The sequence below is a fragment of the Tigriopus californicus genome, chromosome 1 (genome assembly GCF_007210705.1).
Source record: "Tigriopus californicus strain San Diego chromosome 1, Tcal_SD_v2.1, whole genome shotgun sequence".
Classification (NCBI taxonomy): Eukaryota; Metazoa; Arthropoda; class Copepoda; order Harpacticoida; family Harpacticidae; genus Tigriopus; species Tigriopus californicus.
The window spans coordinates 1,522,358-1,539,190 of record NC_081440.1 but is presented as its reverse complement, the minus strand read 5'-3'; the positions used below and the strand labels follow the sequence as shown (position 1 = coordinate 1,539,190).

The window sequence follows — 16,833 nt, the reverse complement described above, 5'->3', positions numbered from 1 at the left end:
TATGGACCCGTTTTGAGACTACTCGAAGGATGATGAGGTGGAGCAAGGTGCTCGCCTGATGAGGAACTTTCTGAGCTCCCATCAGAGTCTGGCTGGTTCGTATGAGAAAAGTTTTCAGGAGTAAACAACTGACTAATTTAGTGATGGATTATGATGAATCTCCAGATCTAATCTTCTCTGTCGATCCAACAAGCCTCTGATTCCCCCCCCTCATGTTCTCGTACGTACAATGAAAGGACTCGTTAGTCCAACATGCCAATCTCAACAGCCAACCAAGGATGGATGGTTTCTTGTTGTATTTTGAGCGATCCTGGCCACAAGGCCTAAAGCAACAAACACCTCATCCAGTTCATTCAATGAAAAATGAGTGTCTCAGATTCCCTCTATTCATTATTATCCGAGCTTCATTTTTTACAATTCCCAGGGATGAGTGAGTCGGGTAGATTGGTGCTATCTAACGTATCAATCATCTTCCACAGCTTTGAGATTACATACCCTTTGAAGGAAGGTACCCACCCACTTGCTGAATACGTACTACATTGCTCGGCGAGGACTAGAGAAAATGAGCTCTAAAACGCTCTAAAAGGAGGATTCAACTTGTTGCTCTTCTGCAGGATCTACTTAAGGTTGTCCGTGCTCAGCCTTGAGCCGCCTTAAAATCCTTCTCATACAATCATCCAGAAATGGAAAGCCTCTTTGTTATGCCTTCAGTGTAGCTCGTTAAGTGGGAGTCCTTGACATTTGGGTGGTTAAGATCGCGGTTTTACCGAGGTGGTTGCTGAACTCCATGTCAGTTTGAGACACAGTGGGAGAGCCATTGTGTTGTGTCTAGTAATTCTTTGCAATCAAAGAGCATGCTCTGGAAATGATCTGACATATCCAAGAATGAGTGAGCATCGTCGGAAGTTGCTCTTGCAGGCAAGAACCTGGAGAAATAACTTGTGGGTGGGCTTGATATAACTGCGCTAATTCAATCTGTCAAAACTTTGGAAAGGGCAAGTGCGTTCCACAAATACATTTACAGTGACAGCATGAGTTTTGTGCTTCCCTTCCTTTCAGTTCCCCCACTCTTACTTGCCTTCATTTAAGGTACCTTAAGTTCTTGCTGCGCTCATATTGTTCAGGGCATAACTTGGCTTGAAAATGGCTTGAAAACCTGGAATCTAAATATAGCATGCCTCGACAAAGACATGTCTGGAGCCTTACCTGAAAGGCCTCATTCAAGCCGTGCATTCGTAATCGTTCGCGTTCGTTGCTTTCAATGCGCCGGACGTTGCGCTCACGGGCCGAGAGACAGGGCTTTTTCCTCCGCCCACTGGCCCCACCTCCGTTTACGCTGATATTGGTTTGGCTTGACGAGGAGGAGGCGGCGGCTGAGGCAGCCGCGGCAACGGCTATGGAAGTGACAGTAGGGGCTGATGAGATCTTGGTGGTGGCTGAGACGGCCGGGATTTTGCTTCGAGTACCATGATTGGGACTTCGTCCAGGGTTACCTAAAATGTGGCCATGGATTAAAAAAAAAACACAAACTGCTTGCACTTATTACACCAGCTGACCTGGCGCAATAAACACCATTTGTCTTATGAATGACTTCAATGCCATAATAACTTATTTCATGGGTCGAAATCGACATTATGTAAATAATGACCCAGCTTTATACAGCCTTCATCGAATAGGAATCAAAACGCGAAATGCAAAGCCCATTGCCAGATTTAAAGACAGCGCTCAAACGCCATGAAACAAAATATGCGGCTATAATTGAAATAATATTCTGAAAGTTGTGCTTCTTTCACATACTAGTTTTGAAGTGTGTGTCTCACCAATGATTTGTTCGTCGTCTGTGCTTTCGATGAATCCCATGGGGTTGGTGGCATTTCCACCGGCGACCATACGACCCGTGACGAATCGTCCGGGGGTTCGACTGTTGCCGGTGATCATGCCGCTCATTCCGATATCGTCCGAGAAGGCGGAACTGCCCGAATCTGAGAACTCGCTGCCACAAGTTGAGTCGTTGGTGGAGGACATCATAATGCTAATCTGACCTGACGAGCCAGGGTTATTGATCAGGGAGCTGGGATGATTGCCTCCGGCCCGAAGCATACACTTGGTGATCATTCACAACTGCCTGAAGAGGAAACGAAAGAAATAACGAGGATTAACGCCACTGCTCATGATACTATACACAGAGAACTTTTTTCTATTGGAGGAAAACGAGAGGCCGGTCCTCTGGTACACAATATATATATGTGTGTGTGTGTACTAGTATACGGTGCATCCTCCCCGTCTGTCTTGCATGCGGCAGGTCTGAGCTCAATGAGTCCAATTCTTATCATCAATCAGAACCCAAGCAACCAATCTATTTTCTTTTGTAAAGCGAGGAACGATCCTCCAGAGCATGGAACAATCTGTTCCCTTCGAAACTCCTCTGCCTCGTATGACATTCGGTTTTCCTGCCAATCCATGTGATTCAACAACCCCGGATCCTTAGTGGCCTGATGGAAAATGTCCAATGGTGTTAAAGTCATGAGGATCCAAAGCTGAAAAAACATGCATTGTCAGAGTCTTTGCCCAGATTGAGGGTGAAAGTTTTAACGTTCGGATTTCCAAGCAAGAATGTGAGAGTCGGTGTTCCGGGAAATTTCATTGCCTCATTATAGAGCTAATGGAGATATGTTTCCCCCTCCTGGCCAACAAGATCCCCGATTAGGTTTGAATTGAGGTCCGTGAGTACACGTGTAAATACAGGATTATGTCCTAGGGAGGTACCCATCACGTATTTAAACGACGAAACAATAATTGAGTAACATATCATTTTCAAAGTGTTTACTTGCTTCGAGTCCTTTCATTGTCATTGGCATTGTTGCTCTTGTGTTTTTCCATGAAATGCATTTGAACTGAATAGCTGCTGGGATTTTATATGAAATCTTGCTTGCTCTCACTTTACCCACTAGAATATTCATTTACGTGCCCATTGCTGTATGAAAATTTCAAGCAAAAGAATGAATAACAATTGCATTAAAAAAGTGGCCATCTTGTTAGCCATTCCGTCCTGGCTTTTGTTCTCAAATTGATTTTATTCATGGGAGACTGATCAAAAGACCCTTTAGTCTCTCCAACAGTACTATCGAGTGACATTCGATGCGGAGAAGATGAAGGCCAAGACCTTGAATTTTTGATCCAAACTCCGTTGTTGCCATTGGTTTTGTTGTTACAATTATTCCTCGCTTTAAAACTAATCGGGAACAGTGGAACAAAAGCTTGAAGAGGAAACGAGACACCTGTCGCTTGAGAAGCAAATAAACAACTCAGTCATCATAACCGATTCCAAAATGGATAGAGTGAAGGGAACCAAACTTTGAGCACACAACTAGCACATGAGTTGTTTTGCCTGTAGATGGTGTAGATCCGTTTGGGTTTTATTGGTACAACACTTCTCGAAACTCAACTGCGATAAGACGCCTATGTCTTGAACATCAAAACTTGGGAGATTTGGCATGACTTTTGGTGGAAGTTCCAAATTTGGAAGGGGCTTGCTTACTTGCTGGTTAGGAGGGAGGAGGAGATGGATGGATGGATGCTATGCATGTTCAATGTATGTACCACATGTCATGGAGACTCAAAGCTTTGAATTCTAATTCAAGCCTGGGTTTGACACAACTTTGAACTGGAATGAATTCTAGTCAAGTGCCCCGAGTGCTTTTGGGCATACTCCACGGACGGACAGGGTCGGTCATGAATCTCGATGATAGAATATTCCATTTGCCCGTTGGTCCACGTGTTTGATGTCAAGGCAGGACCTGGTGGTTCTGGAAGGAGAGGCGGGCGCTAATCCGAATTTAGGGAACAAATCGACGAATACAAGAAACAGCGACAGACTAGTGTCTCAAATCAAAATCCTACGTCAGGGATTATTTTTGGTTGACAGACAAAAAACTTACGGCCACAAATGGGCTGACATTTCGGTATGAGTTTGGATTACTTCCCTGAAACTTTTCTTTTCTTCAGAGCTCTGAATGTACGAGTGTTAGTTGTGTATTGTTGGTATTTGCCACCAAATATCTTCAATTAACGATCGTGAGTTCTTTCAAATTGGATAAACTTGATACCAATGGTTACGGCACCACCTTCAGACCACTGACAAAGAGTATCTCTTTGCTCTCTGCGCAACGACTTCTACCCCAAAAATGATTGTTTGATTCTCCATCGAATTCATAAATCTGTCCACATAAAACTCAAAAAAAACTTTGATTTAAAGAAATGTCGAAATATCAAAGTGTGCCCCCCCCCACCACCACCACCACCACAATACAATTCATACTGACATTTAGAGGATGCGGAGCATTCCACTCCAATAAAGACACGCTTCAAAAATGGGATGTGTTACAAAGCAACTGATTTGAAGCCTGACTTTTTGCAAGTCGATTTGACCTTCATCAGATCAAATTTTAGAAAACTCGACATCTGCTGACATAGAAGAACGCACAATCAAGCAAGTTGCCCTTGTTGTGACGAGATGCAAAAAATTTTAATCCAAATTATGCTTCAAATATTTGTGCGTTGTTTTTCTATTTCATTGTCCGACTTGAAAAAGGTTTCTCATGCAGGTTTAAGAACATCGAACCCTCAGAATCGTTTCTATCAAGTTGTTCTCTGTTCTGATTCCCTTGGACATCAAATTCCTGGTCAGCTTTTTTGACCCAAAATTTATAATCAACCTTAAATGATGTCAACTTGACACCAAGTTAGAATTCAGACAGTTCGCAACAAAAATTATAATCATTGTACCTGTACAAACAGGTAATCTAGACAGTGATCGCGAATTGCTGGTGAGAATTCAGTTGAAACGAGTGGGTCCGTAAATTCAGTTTGGCCTTTGAAGTCCAACCTCACTTGATGGAATTCCCTTCAAAAGTAATTTTGCTCTTTGTTGTGGGGCCTCCGTCAACCGTTGGACGAACAACAAGAGTAACCACCGAAAATCAAACTTTTCTTTCCCCGACCTCGAATTTCCACAACAACAACAACTCGAACCGAGTTCAAACACAAATGAGATTTTGCGATCCCCCAAAACGGGTAACGGATCAGCTTGGTTGTCACACATAACCTCGGAAATTTCTGGGTTTAGAAATGTAACCCGTGTTGCCAATGTGTAACTGACAACTGAAGAGCTGAGAGGGTGGAAAAAGTCTTCATAATGATCGTATTGGCAATCTGGCAATTGAAAGTGGTGAGGAACAAAAGGATGCCCCTGCAATGGTCAGGGAAGTGAAAATCATCCAATGTTTTTTTCTCTAGATTACCAAGTGAGGAGGCATGACAAAGTTTTCAATCTTTTTTGGACATTTCCTCACCAAGACATAAAAGAGAAAGAAAAAAAGCTGTTGCCAGTTAATTCAATTAATGAATTCATTCCCTTTGGATTTTGCACTATGGCACCATTTCAAAATTCAAAATTCTTGGAGGAGCAGGGACTAATAACTTAGAAAGACACCGTTAGAATTCCCAACTTGATTAACAACCGCCGTCGAGGAAAACTCAAAGGTTGCAAAGGAAACTTGAAGTAAGGGGGAATATTCAATGGTAGCCCCCGGTCTACATGAGAATGAATGATAATTGTGAATTTTCCATGCGGAACTGGTGGGGATCGCATTGCCAAAAACAATAAGGCAATCCACAAAAAACATGCGTTGATCCGAGCACTTTTTCTTAAAAAAGTCGATATTCTTTGATAGATTAATTAACTTGGGATGGTTGGGCAAATGGTCCAAAGAGACCGCAAATAGAAGCCCAACCCGTGGTATATAATTAATCATTGAACTTTAACTCAAAGGCCAGATTGTATTTTTGCATTCAGTGGCAACATCAATTCAGCCACGGAGTTTTTCCCCCAAAAATAAACCAAGTCTTGGTAAGAGTAACTAGTAGGTCGTTGCTGGTCGTGGTGGATCCAGATCTGCCAACTCTAATTCGTTTTGTATTGTATGAATATAAAGTTAAATAAGATGATTACTTTTTCCGTCTTGAACTGCTGGGAATTCCATTCCCAGTAATGGTAGGGAAGTCCACAAATAAGAAAAAAGGCAGTCCAGGTCACTTTCATAACATTTACGTGTAAAGACGTTTGTTTTAAAATTTTCATAGTCAACAAAATATTGTAGGTACTTGTAAAAGTGGTCTGGACATTTAAATTTCAAACACTCGTTACTACATAATTTTGACCACCTCTCCTGTGCTCCAGAAGCCAGATTTACGGTTCAAATTTAGCCAGGCATATTTAAGCGGCAAAATCATTTGATCATATTTATCCTCCATCCTTTAAGTCTGAGATTCAGCGTGTGTACAACATTTTTAGCTCTGTCAATGCAAATGGTACACTAGGTGGTCACACATTGTCTTAAAAACATTTCAAATGCTTCCTCTATCAGTCCAAACATGTTTTTTTCTCTTTTAATTTATTCAAATGGCTAATTGCAATCCTATACGGTGAACTTCCTTTTCAAAGTGTCTCTCTCTTTTTGTATCGGGGAAACTGGATTACAGTTGCTCAGTCTTCTCGGGCTTCGATTGAAGTTGGGAACTCAAACTTGTTTCAAGGACAGGAGTGACGACAAGCACTATTTTGTACAAGCACGAACAAGAGTCTACGTGTTCTGTGTGCGTAGTCCATCGCTCATGGCGCCAACCCCTTCATCCCAACCACCACGACCAACCTCCAAAAACACATTTATGAAAATGAATTATTCACATTTTGGGGTGAAGAAAAGGGGGAATTTGGAATTCAAAAAGTGAGTGTGCCCCCCCCCCCACACGCGGCGTTGCAAAATTCCGGATGAGGTTTTCCCTCCTTTTGTCGTCATCCTCTACGGTTAAACTTAATTCAAAAACGAGCTGAGAAAGCTTTTTTTTCCTTTCAAGAAGTCATTTTTCCTCTGAACCTAAACGAATCGTCTCGCCTCGTCCCAGCTCCCACAACGAGACAAGTTCATGGTCCGAGGAGTTGCCAAATGGGGGTTGGGTTGAGGGCTGTCCTGTTTTGTCGGATTATTGATCTCTGGGGAAATTCTTGCCAAATGGATTAAACGCTGGAAATTAAAAGCAAACCCACTTCCCTTGATCCATCAAGCGTGGGGCGGAGAATCGCCCAAGAAATGAGCTTCCAAGATGGACCACAAGGATTTATAGCCCTTCATCGGTCTGTTGCGTTTGCCGGATAAGCCAGGGAGCCAGGGAGCCAGCCAGTTAGCCAGGCGTAGGCGAAGATTAAGTCACCTACGACTAATGGCCACCCACACCCGAGGCCTTCTTGAAATACCTTCCGGTAAAGTCCCCAAGAAGAAAATGTCCCTGCGAAGTTCGAGCATTTGGTGCTTGATCAAGATCTTCAGACTATTGTTCCATTTCGCAAAGGTCGACCGACATGTGGTAGATTGTGGAGACATAGTTACCACTGAACTTATCCTCAAAATTTACTTAAAAGCTCTGCCTTTTACGACGGGGATTGGCTCAACTGGCATCAGTAATGTTAAACTGCCATCTGGCGAGTGAATTTTTTTATTATGTATCTTCGGGTCCCTTTTCCGATATCAAGGGAAACTTGGCCAATAATCAAGAAACTGGCCAGTCTCAGGGAAAGCAAAAAGACATGGGCTGCCAAGCCTTGTGTTAATCAACTAGAGGTTATCATTGAGCTACAAAAGTAATCCATCTCATTTCAAGAAAGGTCAGCTGTCCATGATCCACCAAGGCCACACCTACAGGGGGTTGCGAAAGTTTTCTTCTAAAAAGATGGTTCTAGAATAAAGCCCATGACGACATTTACGGCGAAGTTAGAGCTCATATATTTGTGGGGAAAGTAAATTCAGTTATATTCTAGTAGTATTTGACGTCAGAAAAAAAAATATAAATAAAATATAGCACCAACAGTCATTTCTTCAGCTATTAATCAACTAAAACGTTAGCATCTAAAACACCCAATTTTCGAACGGCATCTAAATTGGCGAGCACGACATTTTCGCAACACCCTGTAAATCGCATTATTCAACGGTACTTTCGTAGTGAAGTAGAAGAAGACAATGAGAGGCAGGCGGAAGGTGAGAGTGTATTTAGAACCCTTCTTAAGAGGAGGTCTTTGGTTTAATGGTTTGACAGGGACTCGCTTTCCAGCCTCTTGTTATCGCCCTACCTAGAGTTTAAGAACGAAAAGGAAAAGAGGCTTTTATCCGTGCGTGGGATCATACGGTAGATTCATTCATATTATCCCATCGAGCCAACCACACATCGATACTGCGTATAAGTGATTCCTCTATCCACCCATTCATCCATCTTGCTCAACTTGTGCTTTTAAAAAGCCTCCTCGAGAAATAATGGAGCATGCCGCTTTGCATGTTTGTGAACAAGAGCTGGGCTAAGAAAGCTTCCCGACAAAGTGTCAGTCAACTAAGGGTGTGCGCTGTTCATGTTCAATGCTCTCCTAAGGCTTTTGATCGGAAGATATTTGAAATGCACAGACTCAAAAACAACTTGGGCCAACATTAGGAGAGCTATCGAAACTTGAAGGCACGTTTTAGTAAACTGTGGAGTATAGCTTTTCAGCTCAGATGAACCTAACCTGAACCCTTAAAATGTCCCTTTAGATCGTGGATCAAAATTGCAACCATCTAATTCAATCTAGAGATACGAGTAGAAGCGGAGTACATACTGAAATATCCATTATAGAAAAGTGTGACTACCCTGGCCCAATCATGTCATGTCAGAGAAATCGAAGCCAAAGGAAGTAATTCCAATCTGAATGCTATGAGCTAAGCTAAATAGAATTAAATAAAATGCCACGAAAACATGTAAAATACCATTTTGTTCGATTCAAAAGTCATAAGTTTCAGTAACTATTCTGTGATTGTGATACATTCCAATATAAAAGGAACGATAACCACAGTCTTGAAATCAAGAGTGACACGGGCTTTCTATAGACAGTCCGGGATTTTTCTACAAAAATCTGACATTTTAAAAGATATTGTGTCACATTAAAAAACTTTAGATTTTGAATATTTGTCACTGCAATCTAACCAAAAAACAGCATAACATTAACCTTTTGAGAATCTAACATAGGAAAATGCTCTCAGCATACTTTGTTCCAGGTTACCTCCCGTGATGAACAATCAAATCCTCAACACCGCATCACCTTACGTGGCTCTTCATTACCGAAGGTGGAATGAATCGCTTACTTATTCATAAATCCAAAACATGGTCATGTCTCTTTCACGCCATTCTCAGGCTGCCGTTGCTCCATATTCTCTCCTGATGATGGGAAGCAATCGATTCCTTCACTCACACGAGAGAATATCTACTAGTGTGCTAGAAACACCTCTTTTTTATGAGTGATCCATTTATGGCACATAGGTACATACAACTTGGACTTTGGGCAGGAACACTGATCAGAGGAAACGTGACCCATTCATGGATAGTTTCAAGGTTGTTTGGCCTTCCCCTCCTTCTCCCTGTGCTCCTTCCTCGTCAGCATGTTGCATTTCCTCCAGATAATGTGGTTTGATGCATAAATGCATTCACTTCCTCAGTTGCTTGTCGTCTTCGCCTTTTGTGGGTTTGTCAAGAATTACTTCTTCCACCGTGTTATTCGAAACTTGTGACCCAATATCTTGGAAATCTTTGGGCTGACATGTCACACCAAGAATAACAGATAATGAACCCACCACCGACCAACTGACTGAATGGTTGACTGACTCACACTTGCATGCCAATGGCCCTCATGTCGACATTGTTCCATCCGAGGCGTTAACAGAATAGACTCGAACCATTTCAAGACTATCTTATTTTAGAATGGTTACCAAAGGAGATGAAATCATATTGAGCCCAGACCACATGATTTCCCAAAGGCTACAAAGTACATATTTATTCAGTTAGGCAACAGTCACTGAGTCGGTCTAAAACGCATTCATTCGCTCCAGGATTCGGGGATACTCTGACAAATTGCATCAGACTCGAATCGTTCATTCATCTTGTTGTTTGAATAATGAACTTGTCATCAATCACGGGTGGTTTCTCATGACAACGGCCTTTTTTTTTGCTTCAAGCGGCCTCTTGCTTCAACCAAAACGGATCTTTACGGTAAACTCAATACAGTCGGACACCTGTTGCTTCCCTGCTTTATTCGCTCAATTATTCTCCATGCGAGAGTTTCTGCTTGGGAAAGCGTGCGCATCATTTCCATAAAGAATCCATCAAGGTGTTACCGTCCTACGTGAGATCTAGTTTCCAAAGCAGTTACCACTCACTCACTCACTCACTTGAGTTAGTTATTTCCATTATTTCCACTTGTTGAGGGAATATACACAAGTCAGTGAAAGGCTCGTGATCTTGGTTCGTTTGTTTATGAAGTAGCTAATGATTGGAATTTGGAACATGTCACTTTGGTCACGTGGTTCCACTTGGAATTGTAGTGCAAATGTTTCCTTGCTTGCTTGTTTGGTCTTTGTTATTTTTTGGTGTTTGTTTGTACATTGTTGGTGGTCAAAGTGCATTAGCTGTTGCTCGTAGGCGAGGTGTAAATGGATAATGGCCAAATGGTTATTCATACATGTATCTACCGGTACGAAGGCCGAGCCTTTGAGGGTGCGGAAGAGAATTCCCCGTGGCTTTCCCTTGAAATCATTTTCTCGTTTTTTTCGCTTGGAGTGGAGTAAATGGAATGAAGTGTGTGTCATGCAGGCCGGGCTGTTGTTTATTTGCTCCATTCAGAATAAATGAGGGGCAATTTAACACAGTACTTTCTTGAGGCTTATTGCCTTTGTTGAACTAAACCATCAATAACCAGCTCAGTCAAACCGTTGGTAATAATCCGAAGAAGGCGCGAAGGTCGGAAGCAAGCTGTGAAACGGGGAAAAAAGGAGCGGGAAATGCAAGTGAGTGATGATTGTGGTGGCATGGTTGTTCCAGATGCTTTCTCAAGTTGACCGTGACCACTTGTCCACTGTCAAGCCCGATGTTGTTTGAAGAGCATCCTCCATCCACTTGATCATTCATTCATTCCTCCCCGACAATTTCAACTCTGGGATCAAACTTGCCAAGGGCTTTTTTCACCCTTGAGCGCTCCATGGCACGTCCTTGTTGGCTTTAGATTTGCAATTCCAGCCTGATAATCCTAAATGAGCTCCCTTGAGGAATTAGAGGGTTTCCATATTTGTTTTCAATTTGGCTATCCATAAATCTAATGCTAAAATACAGACAGAGAGGGAGAACGAGCAATCAAAATTGGCTTCTACTGAACACGCCTCAACATGGACCACAAACTTTAGCTCGTTTGGAAAAAGCTTCGACGAAAATTTAAATATTCCGACAAAACCTATTACTAGAAAATTAAACAATGATATGAATTGATGATATACTAGGCAATACAAACTTATGCTACAAAATCCAGGTCTAATTGGTCTTCAGATACGACGACTTGAAAGCATTTCGACATGATATTGGGACTGACCCATCCATATCTTTTATGCAAGTTCAACTAGTCTGAAGCAACTATTTCAATCACTTGGCCACATGTTGAAATGTCCTCCCTCTTTTGAATTCAAAATATGTCACATCATTCATTTTGGTCGTTGAAGCGAATACGTAGAAAGTACTCCTTCTTGTTCTTGTAGAATGCATGTGGAGAAGAGTCTATTCTTCCTCAAGGATCATATTTTCAATGGCCTTTGTTCATTCCTAGTCTTTAACCTTGGAAGGACAAGTCCATCGTGGAGAAAGTTCCTTTGATTTACAAATCATGAAAAGCTTGATGTGCCGAGATTGTAAAGTGGAACTGGCTGAAAGTGTCTCTGCCTTACTGGCTTGTTGGCATTAGCCTTCTGAACTTGGTTGTCAAATATAACATTCCCCTCAAATAGCTAGTCACATAGCTACAAGTGGATGTGTGGATGTGACGGAGGTTATCCATATTCTTTTCCAGCCCGTTCAAATGCTGGTTGTTCTTCTTCCATTTCCTTGGCCTTCAAGGGCTCTCTTCTCTGCCTGCTCTTGGTGCCTCGAGCCTTGTTTTATGTTACCCTCTGGCCTTCGAGCAGGCATGGGATCGCCTGTGGCACAAACGCCTACGTACACTGAGAAAATCGAATCAGGTGTTCGCAATGACAATCAAATTAGTTTCTCCAACCAAAGTTAGCTTACACTTTCATGTCTCTTGATCGATTTGAGCTTTTTCACACTCGCGTTGAATGATTTACTCAAAGCCCTAAAAGAAGAACGAGCATCTAACCACTGCATGATTTAAACTCATAGAAAGACCCTAAAAAGCTACTCTGTTCTCCGTCTCTGGCAGAATCATGAGTTATGCCGTCTCAGAGCTCATTTTCGTCTTCCACTTGTCAAACAAACAAAAGACAGAGGGCTTCTTCAGTTATGTCAGTGGTCTGGTTTCCTTCCGGAATGAGCTAAACTTGAGACCCAGGTTCATGAGGACGAGTGTACCATTGGCGGTAGGTGGGAGACTGGTTGGTTGGATTGTGACGGCGATGGTCCGGGGTTCTACTCAGGTAAGTAACCTCGAGAAGGGCGGCGGGGTTAGTACATCATGGAAAAGTTTCCATTTGACCACAAAGATCAGGGCGAAGGCCAAAAAGAGCATTACCAACTTGGAACCGACCAAAGGCCTCAGAGTCATTGGATAGTCCCTTCTCATCCTCAGGTGTTCTATCTTCGTCAATGACTGAGGGCAAGAAATTTGGATAGAACAAGCAGTTTCAGCTGTTTTAGGAGAACAGTATAGTACATGAAATTGCCACAACCACAATATATTTGTGGAAAGCACATGACAATTTTGTGAGCTCTAAAGTAAGGCTTCAATATGGGACAATCATTTTTAGATCAACACGTCTCGTGTTGATCTATTACTGTTCCATGACATTTACTTTTTCCATTTTCACCTATTCAACAATGGCCTAATTTGGGCAAACCTTGGCCTTTACTAGCTCCTTATTCTCAGTCAAGACTCCAATTCAGGAGGACGCGATCTCCATTTCCCTGACTAGAATCCACCCCATCAATAGCTGTGGCGGACTTTATCTTCATCTTAGGTGACACATCATGTTTGCCGATGACAAACAAGGCCACGTTTACTCACCAATATGCAGAAGGACGTTGGGCCTTCATTTTGGTCTGGAATTTCCTGTCAATGAATTGTCTCGGATGCAACACACACCGCTTATTTGCCTCAAACTGAGTGAGAAATTCGGTCACGAATTCAAGCTGTTTAAGGTGTGGAACCGCCGTTTTTTCTTAACTTGGACCGGGATTTTGGTCCACCTGCAAGTTGTTTAAAGCATTTGGCGGAGGGGAGTACGACCAAATATTCTTTCTCATCCATTCATTTGTTTGCTCACTCGTCATGCCTGATCGACACTGAAAGATTTCATTTCCATCCATCTGATCATGGTCACACTAGCGTCACTACGTCACATGAATAGACATAAACATTGAATCTAGGAAAGACGGACAAACGTTTGCGACCATTTTATGGGCCTCACCACTAATATGAGGCTTTGAATCAAGGATCAGAAGCAAAGACTTTCTTTTACAGAGTGTTCAGCCCAATGAGGCATAAGTGATAGTCATGTTGTCACTCTTGTGGATCCGCTTACCAGTAATGAATGAGTGGGACTATTTTTAACCGGATGTAGGTGCACACATTACCTGAAAATAAAGAAAACAAATCCTAGTTTTTTTACCGGGTGATATCTTCATACTTTGTATACGTCCGACCTTACTCTAAGGACAAGACTAGTTCGGAGGTGTAATTGCGTGATCCTAATTGGCAACACTGACAGCATCTGTGAAATCAAAATTACATGGTGCCCCTGTTTAAAACGACGTGAGCACATTAGTATGCCTGAATGGAGGGAAATCCACAATAATGTGCATATCCATGAAGCTTTTTTATAACTTCACCTAAACCGTTTTTCATGGAGGGTGACAAATTCAGCCAAGTTCGAATTTCGTTTCCTCTCAAATTTCCCTCGAAAATCATCCAATTTCACACACACCTGGTCAAGAAAACATCTGCCCTCCCATTTGTTTTGAAAACGGTTCCCAGAAAATGTCTCAAAGTGGCTTAGATTTGGTCGCCAGGAGATTATATGGTGCAGCTCAGGGTTGCCAAGTGAGCATTAGGGTGTATTGATTCAATAGGCAAGTCTCCAAGTGTCACGGTAAGCCACTAGGCAATGGTTTGGGTGTGAATCAACAAGGTTGGAACAAACCTGGCCAATGGTAACCCTGGGACGTTTTGAGCACGTACGACGCTCGAGAGTGTATTTGTAGATCTTGTTCCTTGGGTGAGCTCCTACTCTTCCTCAACTTGGAACAAGTACGACCAAATAGAATGAAACACAAGCGGAATTGGAGACCTTTGGAAATATTTATATGACACATAGTAACTTCCAACAGGCCTTTCTCTCAAGCAGTTGCCGGAAAAACTTGAGCCCGAGTAATAAGCTCGCACTTCCCATATTCTGGATTACTCTTTGAAAACTTTCTATTAACAATTGTGGACGGATGACCAGGTTCAGTTTCCAATAACTCCGTGCGAATAAGGTTGGTCGTTCACGCAAGAATAATACAATTCGAACCATAGCTGAGTTTTCATGCTGAATCGGTATTGTTATGGAAAAGCAAATTGGAAAGCTCAAATGTCGTAAAAAAGCTTTGTTCAATTTCTGAGAAACTTGAGACGGATTCATGAATGTGTGCAAGATGGACCAAATTACCAAGTATATTTGGGCAAAGCAGACATAATGGTACAATGACGTGGCAATGCCCGACCAAAAATGCATTCGGTGTAAGTTCATCGTAAGACTTAATCTTCAATTACAACAAGTGAAAGCCTGCAACCCCATCTTATTGTATAAGACATTGATGTACACTTTTAGACGCTAGACCTCGATTTCAATTCCTCCTCAGGAATCTTTCAAGGATTTTTGAGTTTACCAGCGTGATGAATTTAGAAGCAAATTTCACTCAAATTGCTTGATTGCTGTGTTCTGTTCAAGCATTTAAAACAAGGCAGACATTGATCCTTAAAAAATATTTATCGAAAGACGATTGCGTGATTTTGTGATTCGCTGTTCCAGCATTCAGTGCCGCTCAACCTAAATCAATGCAGCTTTGCAACTAACCCAATATACTTTTCGAAGAGAGTCTTTACAAATACTATTTAGCGGCTCATACAATTTGCAACCGTGGGATTAATTTCTCCAGAGCTGACTTGGACTTTTTGGTAACCTTTCTATAATGATATTGCAATGTTTGGGTACCCACGATGCACGAAGTGTTCTCTTACCGATCATTTTCATTATGTCACGCTTTAAAGACTTTTGAGATCGACTCTACGAGTTTTCGAGCTGACGCGCTCCCTGAGATTGTCAAAATGTGCAATTGATAAAAAAAAAACTTGGAGCTCTTTGAGTTCAAATGTTTTTCCTCCTTGACATCACGGCACCATTTTCTATTTCAGATAGAAACTCTGATTGCCTTTTCAGCTTTATGATTTGCCAATAATATGGTATTAAGTGGAAGCAAATACGCTTTCCCGAGCTGGTTGCTCGATTAGTGAGTGGCTTATTTACTACTTTTGGTGCTGAAAGACACTAGTGGTTCGTTCCCCTCTTGTTCCAATGGATGTAAGATGTTGACGGTTCGGCTCATAAAACTTTTATTGGACTCCTCCTTCCTCTTCCTCCTCCTCATACTCCCCATCATACTCCAACGGCTCAAGAATTCCATGGAAGAGACTCGTCTCTGGTATGTTTCTTTCATCTGACAGGGTCAGTCATTTATCTTTGTCATGGTGAGTGCATGAACCAGACGGCAGACACTTTGTTGGAAATAAACTAAAAATGATTCCGCTGTTCTTGGATTCGGATTTACTCTATAATCTATTCCTCTATCATGATTCATACGTACTATTCCTCTTGGTGTTGGCATCTTTCTCTTTCGTCGTTTCATTTACTTTCAATGGTGATTATTCGAATTGAAGGCCATATATAGCCAACTTAATTCAAGGAGATATGCAGCCAAAAAGGAGTGTTTATTCCATTAAAGTATGAACTTCATTTTTTCCAAATAATCTCAAGGAAACTTGATATTTGGGTCTGGGGATGGCAGATATTAATTATCCTAGCTTGCCTCATGCAATCAAAACTGATATTTAGACCTTAATTGAGTTAAATAAACATTTACCTTCATCATTTTCGGGCTTTTCCAGTGTTCAGTCAAAATACGTGTCAAACCCCCTGTACTGTTGAGCTCGGTCATAAACACAAATTAATCAGACTGCCTCTTTTTCCGCTTGAAAATGTCTCTCCTTTGGCTGGTTGCTCGGCTGGTTGCTTGACTGGCTGACTGGCTGACTGGCTGTGATGGTGGATCTTTTTTTTCGAGTTATGGTCGAGAATAAACAGAGGGAGAATGAGCCTTCCCCGGAAAAATGTCGTCGTCATGGGCCTAAAAATACACCACATACACCTTTTGAATGCCTCACATTTCGTCGACCATACAAACAATCACACAATATGTTCTCGGCATTCTTCACACGTGTTGACCATGCTAGTCCATTTTGCGGCCAGAGTTCTGTCTCATCCATCTCAACAACCACTTCGTCGTCGTCGTCGTCGTCGTCGCCGTCGTCGTCTTCTTCTTCTTTATCACGGACCAGTGGGCTAAAATGCTTTCCGGGAGGAAAACGAACATCGATAAATGGTCACCTTGAAGGCTGCCAGTTTGGGTGGTTGATCATGCTCCTTGGCCATGATGGAATGTGCGGCGCAA

General features: G+C 42.1%; 1 protein-coding gene across 2 annotated transcripts in view; it reads right to left on the bottom strand.

Annotated features, from left to right (window-relative positions):
• The window catches only part of LOC131885972 (neurogenic differentiation factor 4-like), a 38,896-nt gene that overhangs the window by 9,679 nt on the left and 12,384 nt on the right, over nt 1-16,833 (bottom strand). The window contains exons 2-4 of one of the 2 annotated variants that reach the window (XM_059234196.1): nt 13,650-13,701; nt 1,821-2,125; nt 1,207-1,493 (exon numbers count right to left, since the gene is read on the bottom strand). In XM_059234196.1, the coding sequence (XP_059090179.1) occupies nt 1,207-1,493; nt 1,821-2,115 (582 nt within the window). In that variant the 5' untranslated portion in view covers nt 2,116-2,125; nt 13,650-13,701. The remainder of the gene's footprint in view (nt 1-1,206; nt 1,494-1,820; nt 2,126-13,649; nt 13,702-16,833) is intronic. The other variant, XM_059234190.1, reaches the window with a different exon arrangement.